General features: G+C 36.0%; 1 protein-coding gene across 2 annotated transcripts in view; it reads right to left on the bottom strand.

The window, feature by feature from the left end:
* The window catches only part of GBE1 (1,4-alpha-glucan branching enzyme 1), a 164,315-nt gene that overhangs the window by 115,725 nt on the left and 34,022 nt on the right, over positions 1–14,568 (bottom strand). For both annotated transcript variants that reach the window (XM_049825023.1, XM_049825022.1), the window contains exons 2-3: positions 9,192–9,361; positions 1,277–1,392 (exon numbers count right to left, since the gene is read on the bottom strand). In XM_049825023.1, coding sequence (XP_049680980.1) covers positions 1,277–1,392; positions 9,192–9,361 — 286 coding nt within the window. The remainder of the gene's footprint in view (positions 1–1,276; positions 1,393–9,191; positions 9,362–14,568) is intronic.

The raw sequence follows: 14,568 nt of genomic DNA, 5'->3' as shown, positions 1-14,568 counted from the left end.
TTGTAGAGCTCAATAGCTCAATAGAAATAACATAAAAGATAAATTTAGCAACAATCAAAAAACTCTAACCTACTTGCATCTCAAAGGCATGGAAAATATTAAGTAACCATTCTGCAATCTCATACATTACTGTATAATCACTGTATTTGAGCTGCAGACAACTGTTTTCTTTCCTGCTCTGTAAAACAAAAACAGCTCTCATACTTGGATGATTATTCCTAAATTTCAATTTTACTGGGATGATTTCATAGGCCATAACAAAAAGCATAGAGATAAGCACACACATTGAGTAAGCATTTCCAGAGCATTTTTATGCATATCTTTGTTTCAGCAGATTTCTTGTTTACCTAAGCTGATTTTCAGCAGAAAAAGAGGATTTTTTTTCAATGTGATAGTTTTGTTGATGGGAGCCCTGAAAACATAGTAGTATTATACAAATGCTCCCAGTTTCTTAATTCTCCTAGTCTATAGATAATTTCAGTACATGTCTTTTCTTAACAACTCATTACTGTCCCCCATTAGCATCTGGTATCTCTGGAGCTCAAGCTCTGACTGCAACAATTCAAATTCTCAGAAGTACATCTCTGACTAAAATCAGTATTCACCTAGAAATAATCAACTCTACTGATAGTTGTCATTATGTATATCTGCACTAAGCGTAACAACTGTAGCATTTGACAGCTCAAAGATATTTTCCATTGATTTCTGAGAAGGATTTTATGCTCATGGATACTCACAAAATACAACTGATGAAATACAACTAAGTTTTACCTGCATCTGTATTTAGTTTAACTTACTTAACCTAAGCCTACTGCTCAATACCCTTAATTCCTAAAGGATAGGCAGAAGTTTTACAAAGTTGCATGTACCATTAATAAAGCAACAAAAAAGATCACCAGAAAAGCCATGATTGAAAGGATCAAATCTCAATACATTGGTGATTATGGTGAGTAGAATCTTAATCTTGAGTAGTTGCATCAAATACAGAGAGACTTTATCTATACATTACTTATTTTTCAAATTATCAATATGTAAATACTGTATATTGTACCATGGGACAAGATGAAAACTATATCCACATTTCAGCCACATATGCCTGTTCCTAAGCATCACAGAGATGTTAATGTTTCACCCTTTGAGGTAACTTTGCACAAGTAGATAAACTGAATCTGCTTCTTAGAACAATTAAAAGATGAAGTTATTTAAAAGAAAACAAAAAGGTCAACTGAGTAAGAAGGGTTACGAGAATTGGACAGAATAAGTCTAGAACAAACACCTTTAACTTTGATCCATGGGGCACAGGAGGATAACCATCTTGCCCAGGTGGAATGAACAACTCCCACTTCCCATATTCCATCTTCTTATATGGATGAGAAAATGGATTCCAGCCATCTGCAATATAAGAAATAATACTAAGTATTTATCTTAAGATGTGTCCAATTACAAATCAAAGGTATAAGTGTTTTCTATCTGTTTCAGAATAATCTTCAGTGACAGCAGACACAAATACTTTTATATCTGATACTACTATACACATTCAAAAGGGGTTCAATAAAATGTGTAAGATTTTCACTAGGAAACCATACTCCAATTCTAATTTGACAATGAATAAATTATTTCTACCTCACCTTCTTTGATCGAAGTCAAAATAACACCACCACCAGCCCCAAACACTACTGATTTTAGTACCACAAAGTCACGGTGGCATGAAAAATAATGGCTGAAGAGTAATGCTAAATATAGATTTAAAACCAAAAACCTCGCATCCTAAACAAGCCAGTAGAAATATTTGTTATAACACTATGGGGAAAAAAACTAATCAGCAGCTGTTGATTATGGAGTAACCAAAAACAACCTCCATAAACTGAATGCTCAAACCAGGTTTGGATACACACACACTGCTCACCAACTCTCATTTTGGCAAGTTGATGTCCTATTAATAACACTCATTAAGTGTATAAAATAGGAAAAATAAAGGGCAAACTTCAGACAAACTTACTAGCAATGGCTAAGAAACCACAAAATGCTAGACAATAACACCACAGCCAGGAAACATGGCCTGAAATGCCACAGCTTTATTTAAGTAAGTCTTGAAGAAGATTCCTTTTTCATTAAAAAAGTTTAGTGAACCAAGCTTACATTCCATAATTCAAGATTCTTTGTCCTCTTTGGAATCACTGAGCACTGGAGATGTGCAAGGTTGGTCATTATGATATGCCTAACTGAACACACATCTGTCAAGGTCTTGTGTGTCTGTATGCATGTTCAAAGGTTAACTCATATGAATGAGACTGAATATAAAGCTTCTGAACTGCCAGACTTAGGTATATGTAATCATTTCAAGGCTAGAAGGAAGTGCCAAACAAAGTTTTGTTCTGGTTTTGGCTGGGACAGAGTTAATTTTCTTCCTAGTAGTTGGTATAGTGTTATGTTTGGGGTTCAGTATGAGAAGAATGTTGATAACACACCAGTGTTTCAGTTGTTGCTGAGCAGTGTTTACACCAAGTCAAGGACTTTTTAGCTTCTCAGACTGCCCAGCCAGCGAGGAGGCTGAGGGTACACAAGAGGCTGGGAGGGGACACAGCCAGGGCAGCTGACCCAAACTGGCCAAAGGGGTATCCCAGACCATGTGACATCATGCCCAGTACGTAAACTAGGGGGAAAGCAGGTTGGAACTACTAGGAAGAAAATTAACTCTGTCCCAGCCAAAACTAGGACACCTTCTTAGGGGAATTACTACCAACTCTTTCAACCTTCTTCCTCCCTATAGATATCTGATCATCTCCCATTGCTTTTCATGAAACTTTTTCCACTTGAGCTGTACCTCTTGATTACACTGCCAAAACTGAGCCAAACATGCCAGGTGATGACTCGCTAATACTGAGCAAAATGAAGTTACAGTAAGTCTTAGGCGTAGTCTTTATAAAATTCACTGGGGAAAACTGCCTGAAGTCAAGTTCATCACGCACACCAAAACCACTGAATTCTTACATTATTCAAAAAAATTCTCATGACCTCTGTTACAGCCACCTCTTTTCCCTCCTTTAGGGGGAGGAATGGTTGCATCTCTACCCCTTCAGGGATCTCTGCTCTCTAGAGGCAGCTTTAACAATTCTGCCCAAGTTGCTTATACTTTTCCCTCCACCTGCTAGCAATACCGCACGATCCTGTTAACCCTTCTTCTCAGCCACAGTCCTTCATTACTGGATGTCCACAGTTCATGACTTAAGAATAAATGCAAAGCAATACCCATCTGTCCCAGATAGTCCTACTTAGAACCTTTGTTTACTAGCTTACCCCTAGAAAGGAACTTGTTTAGGAAGGTTATAACAAAAAAAATATTGCTTTGTATTTAAGGCAAGAGGCATAAAAAGTTAAAACACCCTGAAAACTGAAGGCTTCCTTCAAAGAAACAGCAGCTCAGGCTTCTCTGTTTTACTGCTTAGTTTCCAGCTTTTTTGGCAAAACATAGCCAAAAATGTCTCAAGGGGAAAAAACCCCAAAAAAACAAACCCAACCAACCAAAAACTGAATAGCAGACTATTCAGAAGTTGAAAATGTAAAGGCAAAAGAAATACCTTAGTTTGAGAACAGGGACTTCAAAGACTCTGCCGATAGCTACCAACAGAAAAAGACTGAGAAGATTACCAGCAGTTCAAATAATCAGCTTGAATAGGTTTTAGGAAAAAAGGACACCATCATGGAAAACCCATAAGCCATAGACAAAGACAAGAGCTTCTTTACAAAAGTTCAGGCCTCAGATATGTCTTAATCCAACACGGAAGACCTCAAATAGCCTGATACTGTTAGCTTCTCTCATCTCCAATTAGATCTTCCAAACACAGCCAATTATTTAAACATTACATCCTACCTCAGCAACATGAGGCACAAGAGAACTTCTTGCTCAGAACTACACCCTTAGCATGCCAAAGAATCATGAACTGAGCTTTAATCTAGAACTGAATTCAAATTGTAATAGCTTGGATTCTACCATTTGTCATTAAAACTCAATTCCAATGCAATACTTCCAGCTAAATCTTAAGTGACTTGTTCCATCTCCTGGTTTTGTTTTCACATTAGCTGTATGGCTATATACTTGTCATGTGGCTCACAGCTTAACTTGGAGTTTCATATCAGAAATTAAACACTCCTCTTGCTTCTCGTAGGGGAAAGAAATACTTCTTGCATATTGACCAAATCACTCACTTGTTCCAATGTAAGAGCTGATACATTAGTGCAATGTTTTAACTATTTTTTCAAACATGAAAAAGCTTCATAACCTGAGGTTGAATTCTCCAGTGCAATAAACTCATCTCTTGGAGCAATTTTATTTCTACATTCCACATACTTCTGATAAACTGAAAGTTGCTCAAAGAGAATAGAGTCCAGCAAGCATTCACACAGCTTCCTTGAGGAAGATACCAAACAGCAGTTCAGACAAGGGAAGGGGCATCAAAATCCCACTATCCCACAAAATGCTTTTATACCATTTGCTTGGAATATGAAACCAGAACGTAAATGGAGATATTAACTAAGGACACTATACTGTTCTATATAGTAGCCAATTAGGTCATCTTCCTTCTACATTGCCCAATTTCCAACAGCTCAATAGCAGGGTCATTAACATAGTCTGCTTAAAAAGTGATTAAACAGCTCAAACACTGACATACAAACAAACTTCTCAGATAGGATGTCTCCCTGGATATTAATAGCAGGTTATAATTCAGTCAACTGCCTTCAGCTGTCTGCAGCCACAGAAGTATAGCACTCATGAAATCTAGGTATTTTCCTATTAAAATCTTTGAAGAAAGTAGTAAGAAGTTCAGTATCACATCATAGTAGTATCTAGACTCCATTTCAGTAAAAGTTTGAGTCAAGTCTGGGGGAAAAAAAACAAACAAAACCAACATTCTAAGATATGAAAAGTTAAGTCAGCTGTCAGATATCCAGATTATGAGGGCTAGTGGCTTAAGTTCCCCTGGTTTTGCTCTGAAGGAAGCCTGTCAAAACTTAAATAAGAAATAAACCTTCCCCCAAAACCAACCACCCCACCCTCCCTCCCCTCCAGCCCCAGCAGAAGCCTTCCCCACTAGTGCAAGAAAAAGGAAGCAGAAACAAAACCAACCAGACATTCCAGAGTGATCAACATTTTAGATCTAACATTAGCTGGGAGGGAAGGGAAGGCAGAGAAAAACAAAAAGGGAACTGAAGAACAGAAACCACAAGTATGACAATGTATTATATCAAATACTGACTTGCAAATTAGCATATACATACTTACTCTTTCAAGCTTCTTAAAGCCAGTAACTTTTTTTTAAATTAAAATATTGTTTACAGATAACGTACTGAGTCTCTGCATGGCCAAATACATTTTTGAATGTTCTAATTCCCAAAGAAATTCTGTGGGCTACCCTGAAAACTTGCAGTTCAGTGACTTTGAAATAGTCGATTGTAAAGTAGCAATAAATTGCCAGTAGCCACCGAGTTCCTCAGCATACAGCAAACAAAATATTCAGTGCGTTATCACTGAGAGTTTAAGGTAGCTATAATGTTGATCCTGCCTCTAGTATCAGAAATTCAGCTAATTGCCTCATACACTTGATTTACTGAGATGCTAAGAGTACTGATCAACAAATCTTAATGGTTTTGGATGTTTGTTTAACACTTTTCAGATAAAGCATCATACCAGAATACCAACAGATATAATACCTTTTTCTCTCCAATTATGGAGTTTCAAAGAAGAGACAAAAAAGAACTCTGGAAGTACTGGGATTTTCTTCCATTTGTGTTTTTCTTTCTCCAATCCAAATACAGATTTGTGTGCTATTACTAGATTCCAGCTTTTTTCAAGAATGCACAGTGATACCAAGAATTATTCTATAAATATGAGCCATCTCATTCATTACAAGCGTCTCAGAATGAGGTACAAAAATACCATAATTTGGGCCAAAATATCTTAATATCAAAGCATTCATTGTCTGCTATAAGGCATAAAGTCATTCACAAAAAACTTTACATTTGCAGGACTGAAGCTTCAAATGTATACAATTACAGAAATAAATTATTCATGTTTATTTTAAGCACAGTTCATAATAAAGCTATTATCAACTATTATCAGCGTAATAATAAATTCTGAAAGAAGTTTAAGTTCTCTGTAACACAGCCTGCGCTTGCCATTATAATTTTTACTAGTTTCTGATCCTCGAAAACTTGTCAGATTAAATAGCAGAGACTAACATTTTGTGTCAATTTTTGTGTCTTTCCATCAAACATCTAAGAGATTTGCAGACAACAATATTAAGTAAAAAAAATGAGAAAACACTGCTATCCTCATCTCCTTACAACAGAGTGAAAAAACAAAGCATGAATTGACTGGTTTTATGTTCTATACCATCATATTTCAGTTTAAAACCTAAAGAGCTGCTGTCATTTAAGTCCCATGTTTGTTTCTTTGTATAAGATTTCCAGCCTCCCCCCATGGTTCAATAACATATCTCCTTATAAAAAGTTTTATAAAAGAATTCTTATTAAAAGCAATCCTGGTACTTACTTTAAATACAATATAATCATAAATTTAGTTTGAGACTTTAACCTGCTTGAAAACTTAAAGGAAGGTTAAAGGGATTCAGTTTTAATTAAACGTATCTGTAGTAACCTGAATCTAAATCTTAGGGGTTTGCAACCCAATTTCTCATCAGAATATTATCAAAGCTCATCTGAATTGAATGACAATTTTCCATGCCTCTAGGCTTTCTGAGTACATTATCTTGCCCTGTGGGAATGAATACTTTCCTGTGACTGATGAATATAATATATAGGACAAACACAGTTTTTCCACGTTAAAATGAATTTCTTTTTAGTCTTTTGACTTCTTACTGCCACATTTCATTAGCATCTAGATACAACTACTCTAAGATATTAGTCCTAAATTTCTGCTTCATATCATATATTACATGAAATATTTTAAATGGAGTTTAGAAAACCATTCCAGTTTTTAGCTGCTATATTCTGGTATACGTGCACTTCCCCCCCAGTCTGCCAAGCCAATTTAAAAGTTATATCTTCTTTTCAAAATATTAGACATTAATTTCATTAAAAAGTCTGTTTTTAAAATGGCCATCTGTTACAATACATACTTAAAACAAATGCATTCTAGTCTCCAACTGTGTTGGGTAATTCAACTTAAAGACTGTTATACCCATCACAACACAAAAACCTTGAGCAATGGGTGGGTTTGCAGTGAGTAGAGGAGGGGTAAGGAGGAGAATCTTTAGTGTGTTTGTACATATAAAGTTGAGCTACTAAAATAACCTCATCTCATTGTCTTGCAGCCAGTATTGATAGCTGAAATCACTATTATCTAGCAGTAGGTGAACTACACTCATGATTCATTATTCAGTTTTGAATCAGAGGACATACGCAATTCCCATATTAAAATTCAAGTACTACACTAACCTATTTTATCAATGTCTATTTCAATGAAAAGACAAGAGTATTTCAAGGAAAGCTACTCTATCATTCACTAGGTTAACCACATCAAACAGGATCATGGCTGAAAACAGCATTGCACTAACTTTTCTGTTTGTCTTCTGCATCAAAACCAAAATATTTTTTATAAAAATAATCATTGTCTGTAGACTTCAATTATCAGAGTGAATAGTGGACACAGACCCTCCCATTGAGTTCTTAAAGAAAAAGAGAAAATAGAAATTTCTGACAATTAAAATAGATGTATGACTGTTTGGAAACTGAAGCACAATGTGAGTATTTAAACTCTTTTGCTTATTCTATTTATTAGTGTATTGATCTTAGGACTATTAAAAAAACAGTACTAAAACAGATAGCAATGAAGCACTAAAAAAAACCTTAGCAATGGATCTGAAAAACACTGCCAGGGTGGTCCATTTATTTCTGTGCACATTTTTACAGAAGCTCAATCACAGTACTTTAGAAAGCACCACCAGATACTACTATGGCATATGTAATGAGTCTTTTGAAGTTATACAAGCACATACAATTTCAAGTGCATGACTTTTTTCCTCAAATACAGAGTTTGTCCTTTTAATAGTTACCTCAAACAGGGCTAAGAAAGAAGGAAAACTCAACATTTAACTTTTTCTTTAAGCAGAAGTAGTTAACTGCCTCAAATCGGCAATTCATATACTTTTTGGTAATATATATACACACACTGAACATTCACCAGATCAGTATTTCCACAAAGCAAAAGTTGGATAAATAACACTGCATACTTCTGAAATGCAGTTAAATCAACAAAATAATTTCACAGATAAAGTCTCAGTTCACTAAGAGCCAGCAATGAAATTCCTAGTACCTTGATAGACTAAACACCTAATCCTGAAGAAAGGATAGAGTAGAGAGATGAAAGGGAAAAAAAAAGAACAAAACTCCTCCAAGCCGCCCCCCCCCCCCCCCAAAAAAAAAAGAGAGTACAATTAGTATTGCAGAATTTAAGAGCAAAAATGCATGTCACTTCCATTTAAGAATTTGCAGAACATGATTTGAGTGTAGCTAGCATTCTGAATAAGGAGCAAATTTATAATTTTGTCTCAAGTTCAAAGTGAATCATCTTCCTGGTTCTCAGAGTAAGCAATGCAATTCCTCCATGCAATCCTGCCACCATCCTGTTTTGCTAACATCCTTCCTTCTCCTCCCCTCAAAACAGAGCACCATCTACTCTTTCACAAGTAGGTTAGTTTGATTTTAGGTTACCATTTTCCAGCAGGACTTTTGTCTACACTCTCATGATGAGTAGGAACTCCAAAGGGCCTTGGTCCTTGGGCAACACTGTTAGATCAGTAAAAGAAGATAAAGCAAACTATTCTACTGTCATTTCTTCTTCTCTGCATACAGTTTTATAGAAGCTTAACTGTAGAGCTTCAGGAAGAACCTCAGGTGGTTTAGACATAGCCTAAAGTTGCAGTGTGCTCAGACTAGAACCTCTACATTGCCTTATGGTTATTTAAAAAAGAAAAGATATGCCTAATACTGACCATACAATAGAAACATGTACATTCTTAGGCTACTGCAATGTAGAGTAAAATATTATTAAAACTGTGACATGCATTTTTACTATCAGAATTTCATCATTGCCACAAAATTGTCTTTAAGTGAAGAGGATACTCATCTAAAACACAATGCAGGAGAGAAGAAATATTCCTAAAAATACTTACTGAAGTCACCTGTGAGAAACACTGCTTCTGCTCCCGGTGCCCACTCTTTGCAATATATTCCGCCATCGACAAATTGGTTAACGCCAAAGGTTTTGTAACTTTTTGAAAATTTATCAAGGCCTCCTTCATTTTCCTCAATGTTCTTCAAGCGGTTATAAAACAGAGAATACCTTTCAATGAAAATAGATAAGATTTTTTTAGAAAGTTTACTAAGTGCCTTTCTTACATTAACAAGTGTAAGAGCATTAAAAAAATATTGAGACACACCATCACACTACATCCTAAAACAGTAATATCAGATTCATTGTCCTCTACAGAAATAGAAAAAACAAATACTACCATACATTTTTTCCATGGTTGTTACACAGTGCAAACTTGCAATCTTCACGTTTGTCTGCATTTTCTCTACTTTATGGGAAGTTTGCACTTTTAAGTCTAAGACTACAACTCCTGATTGGCAGTCAAGAAACCATAGTATAACTACACAACAGGAAAACTTCACACTCTGAACAGCCTAGCACTTTTTCCTCCATCTTATTAATATCAGCCACAGGCCTCCTAGGGAGAATTGTATAGGCCTGCTACATCTGTCACAGCCAGTTTTAATAGACAGACAATCTCAGGACACTGAGAAGTTTGTAGTACAGCATAAATATGGAGAAACTAGTCTGGCACTTACAGAAAGCAGCTCCTTAGGCAACCTCTTTACAGAGACCATCAGCAAGACTTTGCAGTCCCCTGACACTTCAATGATTTGGAAAACAAAATTACCACTTCATGGAAGTAATTATTTGGACCATACCCTACTTATACCAGTAGGGCTTGAAATCATAGAATCATTTAGGTTGGAAAAGACCTTCAAGATCATTGAGTCCAACCATCAACCATGCCCACTAAACCATGTCCTGAAGTACCCCGTCCACTCGCTTTTTGAATATTTCCAGGGATGGTGACTCAACCACTTCCCTGGGCAGCCTGTTCCAATGTTTGACAACCCTACAGTAAAAAAATTTTTCCCAGTATCTAACCTAAATCTCTTGACTCAACTTGAATCCATTTCGTCTTTTCCTATCTCCAGCCACCTGACAGAAGAGACCAGCACCCACCTCACTACAATCCCCCTTCAGGTAGTTGTAGAGAGCAATAAGGTCTCCCCCCAGCCTCCTCTTTTTTAGACTAAACAGCCCCAGTTCCCTCAGCTGGTCCTCATCAGACTTGTGCTCCAGGCCCCTCACCAACTTGGTTGCCCTTCTCTGAACACACTCCAGCACCTCAATGTCTTTAAAAGCCCTAAACCTCTAATGTAAGAATTTGCTACCAACAGCTTAGAGGTTTTCAACACGGTTTCTCAAAGAAGCTCCCAACAATTCAAGAAACACACATCAGGTATACAATATAAACAAGAGGGTCAACTTTAACTCCTAAAATGTGAGCTATTATGTGAAGAAGCAGAGCTAAAAGCTTCAGTTAAGCATTTAATTAATGCTACCTGTATGGGTTTTTTGTTTGTTTTAGATAAGAAATCCCCAATGTAAATTAGAAGTGTGTTTGTGTTCTCCATAAATGGAAAAGTCTTCTGAAATGTATAAAAACTAACAACAATCCCAGCAAAAACATCTTGTCTGCCTCATTACACTTACTGTATTTTGAAAAAGGAAATAGAAACAGTGAAGAAGCAAAACAGCACTACAGGATGGCACCTTATTGGTTTAAAAGGAAAAAAAAAGAGGTAGCTTGTTTGCAGTGTCAGGACTTTGACCCCGCTCTGTGATTTGTTTTAAAGTTTTGTTTTATAATTAGCCCTGCATTAGTTCAAAGTAGAAGATTAAAATATCTATTTACTGGTTAAGGTAAAATAACATTACTTGTATTAATTTGGAGTACTATGACTGCTTTCAAGGTTCATCTCCCAGCAAGTTTTTATTATTAAGACTGATGCTTACTTTTAAAGACAGCAAGATTCCAAAATGTCTCAGGATACACTATAGCAAATATACTTAAACCTTTTGCCCATCCACCTGCATCATTCCTTTAAATTTGCTCATGGGTATAATCATCAGAAGTGCCTTACTAACTACTACTGCTCTGATAATCAATTTCATTTATAGTTCTTGAGGAAGAATATTTTGTAAGATTTCCAAGAATAAATCTATTACATATATACACAAACCCAGTTGACTGACTTCAGTTTTAACCAACTGCAATCACAAAGCTTTATATAAATAAAGTTTAAATACAGAAACACAGAGCAAGTCACAAACAGCCTCAAAAGTTCAATATATGACATTTGGTAAAGTCAAAATTATTCCATAATTGAACAGTTCTCCTTGGGGAAAAAAAAAAGTCTTTTGATTTGTATAACTTTAAATTTTAAGCCTTCCTTTAAAATATATCAGTTCTATTAAACAAGAAGGTAGTTCTATCTGAAAATTCCTATTTCTCAGCCATACCTAAACTGTTTCAAAATTGCTGCCTGTCACATGAATTTATTTTTAACTAGTTCCACTGCTGCTGAAGCAAGAACCCTTCTGTATATGCTATAGGTAGCTGTTGTAACTCCAGAAAAGATCTAACTGAAGCAATGAGTTTGACACACTTAAAATAGGAAAGGTATTCTGGAATAGGTTATCTACTTAAAATTAATCTTTTTCTCCCCATTCTTGATACAAATACATATTCACAGCTTTAAGAACACCTTTGTCTGGATGGGGTATTTCCCACATTCACGAAGAAGTGAAAAAAGTGGTAAGCTTCATCTTTAAACAAAAAGTCAGTCATACAAATCTTTGAAAGCTGAAGGAAATTATACATTTAACAGAGAAGAACAGCAGGTCACAGAGAAGGACTGAAATATCTGCAGAAAAGAAAAAGGCTATATAATATACTTCATATAACCTGGAGGCACGCTCATGCTGATGGCCTACTGCTCTTCCTTGATGACTCCTCCCCTGGCAAAGGAGAATCAAGCCCATTCATCTCATTCCAAAGAAATAAGCATCAAACAAATTCAGGATTTGAGAGTGGCTTTATGGTGTCGCAGGGATGACAGTGGACTTTCAGAAAGCAATTATGTGATTTATATCTTTGGGAAATATCACTGACAGTAATACACACATTGTAAGCTCTGGATTCTTGTTACAGAAGCACTTAGAGTACATCCACTGTTTCAATTTTTGTCTTTCAGTAAATTCAAAGTTTAAGCAAACAAAGACACCATGACACTTAATATGTGAAATGATGATGAGTGTTACTGGAAAAAAAAGAATACTCTTTTTGCTCACTTTGCAATAGTGGTGAGCAAGATTACATGCTCAATAAAAATCATTTATTTTGGAGGATGGGGGGGGGTCAAGGAAGGGAGCAGATTTTAAAAGCTGTTGATCGGGGATGTAAAACACTATAGCTTTTTATATAGGACAGATTTTGAACAAGTAATACAGCATCATGTACACTGAGTAACAATAATCTTTCAATTTATACACAAGCACACTGCTTGTCATAGAGCAAATTCAGGTAATACTGTTGCATCATCATTGCAGAAATCATGATTTTTGAAACTAGTACTCTCCATAATTGTTTTTAATTTATAATCTAGAAAGTATTCGGATTTAATTTTTTTTAATCACCTCCTGGAATTATCAAATATAGATTTGATGTTTGCTCAAAATTCACAAAAAAACCACCAGCTTCTGAAATGGATCCATTACTTGTGCTGTGAACTACTCTAAAAACTCCTCTCAGGAGATGAAACACATATGCACACAGAACAAGGTTACTTGTCATAGAAGGTCTTGTAAAACAGCAGAAGCATAGTTCTGTATCCTGTTGCTGCTTTAAAGTTAAGCACATGCTCATGATCCAGATTTAGGAAACTTAAGGTTTTGCTTTCACATAAATTTTGGCTTTCTTTTCTACATTACTGAAGCTTGTTAAACATTTTTTTAATCTTCCAAACTGAAACCCTAGGATTACACAGAAAACAGGAAAAAAATTTTGTTCACCAATTCCAAAGATTTATACTGTTCACTAATAGCATACCAATGTTTAAAGAGGAGAGATGGACATGAAATTGTTAAGACAGCATTCGTGATCCCCTCTTAACATTGAAAGTTATGTCATGTTCAGTTATGCATATATAATCACATGACATATATAGTCAGACAGGCTCTGGACACATGGGACACATTTCAAAGGTGAGACAATCTTGTAAAATTCTGGAGATGTGAACAGAGTCAACAGCGTCCAGAGCAACAAGTCAGGATAAAAGGCTGACTTCTGCCTTCATACTTCTCAAGTCTTCACAGCTTAATGGGCAACTGCAGAGTCATAAGATTTTTTTACCTACTTCCCTGCATGAAAGTTGACACTGAAGAAGATTACAAGGTAAAAAACTGTACCCAGGTATCCCTTGAAAAGTACAACCATTACCTTTGGGGAAAAAAAAAACCTAAATAGAGCAACAACAGGATCCACAGAACTTCAGGTACAGATGGTCTGAAGTAACTGGAAAAAGTTGTACATTAAATTGCTCACTATGGCCAGGTACAACACCACACATCTGACAAGTGCAGAAGGGTGCTGCTTTTGGTGTATTCCTTGCTCCTGGAGTTAAAAGCAAGCTTTTTAATTCAAGTTCCATATCCATTCATATCACCTCTGCTAACAGATCAATGGGGTTTAAAACTAAAATACCAAAACTAGATGTTTTCGTCAGACTTACTGGAAAGAAAAGACTTCACAGTCTTAGCATTTCCCCAAAGCACACATACACCCAGCTTGGAACAAGACATTTGGTAACAGAATAGCTCTTCTACAGCAGCTCCCCCCAGCCTTCACTATTTCACTGTGAAATCGTAAACATCATTTGAAAAAGGGTCACAACAGTCTTTTCCTATTGTTACATTCATAATTTGTAACACAGCATTGCTTTAAATCCCATGCTTTATATGCAGCTTTGTTTAAAGCCCTACAATGGAAGTGTAGGAATTGGCTGACTTTCTGTAAAAGCAGGATTAAAACATCAAACATGAATTAGTATAATGGCTATCCAGAAAGCAAGTATCTTCCCAATAAAATAACCTTCATAGTGAAGGAGTAAAGACAATATTGACTCAGAAGCCACTTCCATGGTTTACATTTCAGGTGAGCTCTTATTCCTCACACTTCTATCACTAAAACACCCTCAAATATTTTGTCTTATGGTTACATAGAGATCTAAAACTTGTACAGTAGAAGTATACAGTTATCAGAAAAAGATAGCCTGAAATCTTTCAATTCATTGCAAAGCTATACAGTTCTTATCCAAAGAAATAAAGTTCTATTTATTTGGTAACCATGGTATACAAAACCCTCCTGATGCTACAGTTCCTATCACCAC

Source organism: Accipiter gentilis, chromosome 21 (genome assembly GCF_929443795.1).
Source record: "Accipiter gentilis chromosome 21, bAccGen1.1, whole genome shotgun sequence".
Taxonomy (NCBI): Eukaryota; Metazoa; Chordata; class Aves; order Accipitriformes; family Accipitridae; genus Astur; species Astur gentilis.
This window is presented reverse-complemented; position numbering and strand designations above follow the sequence as displayed.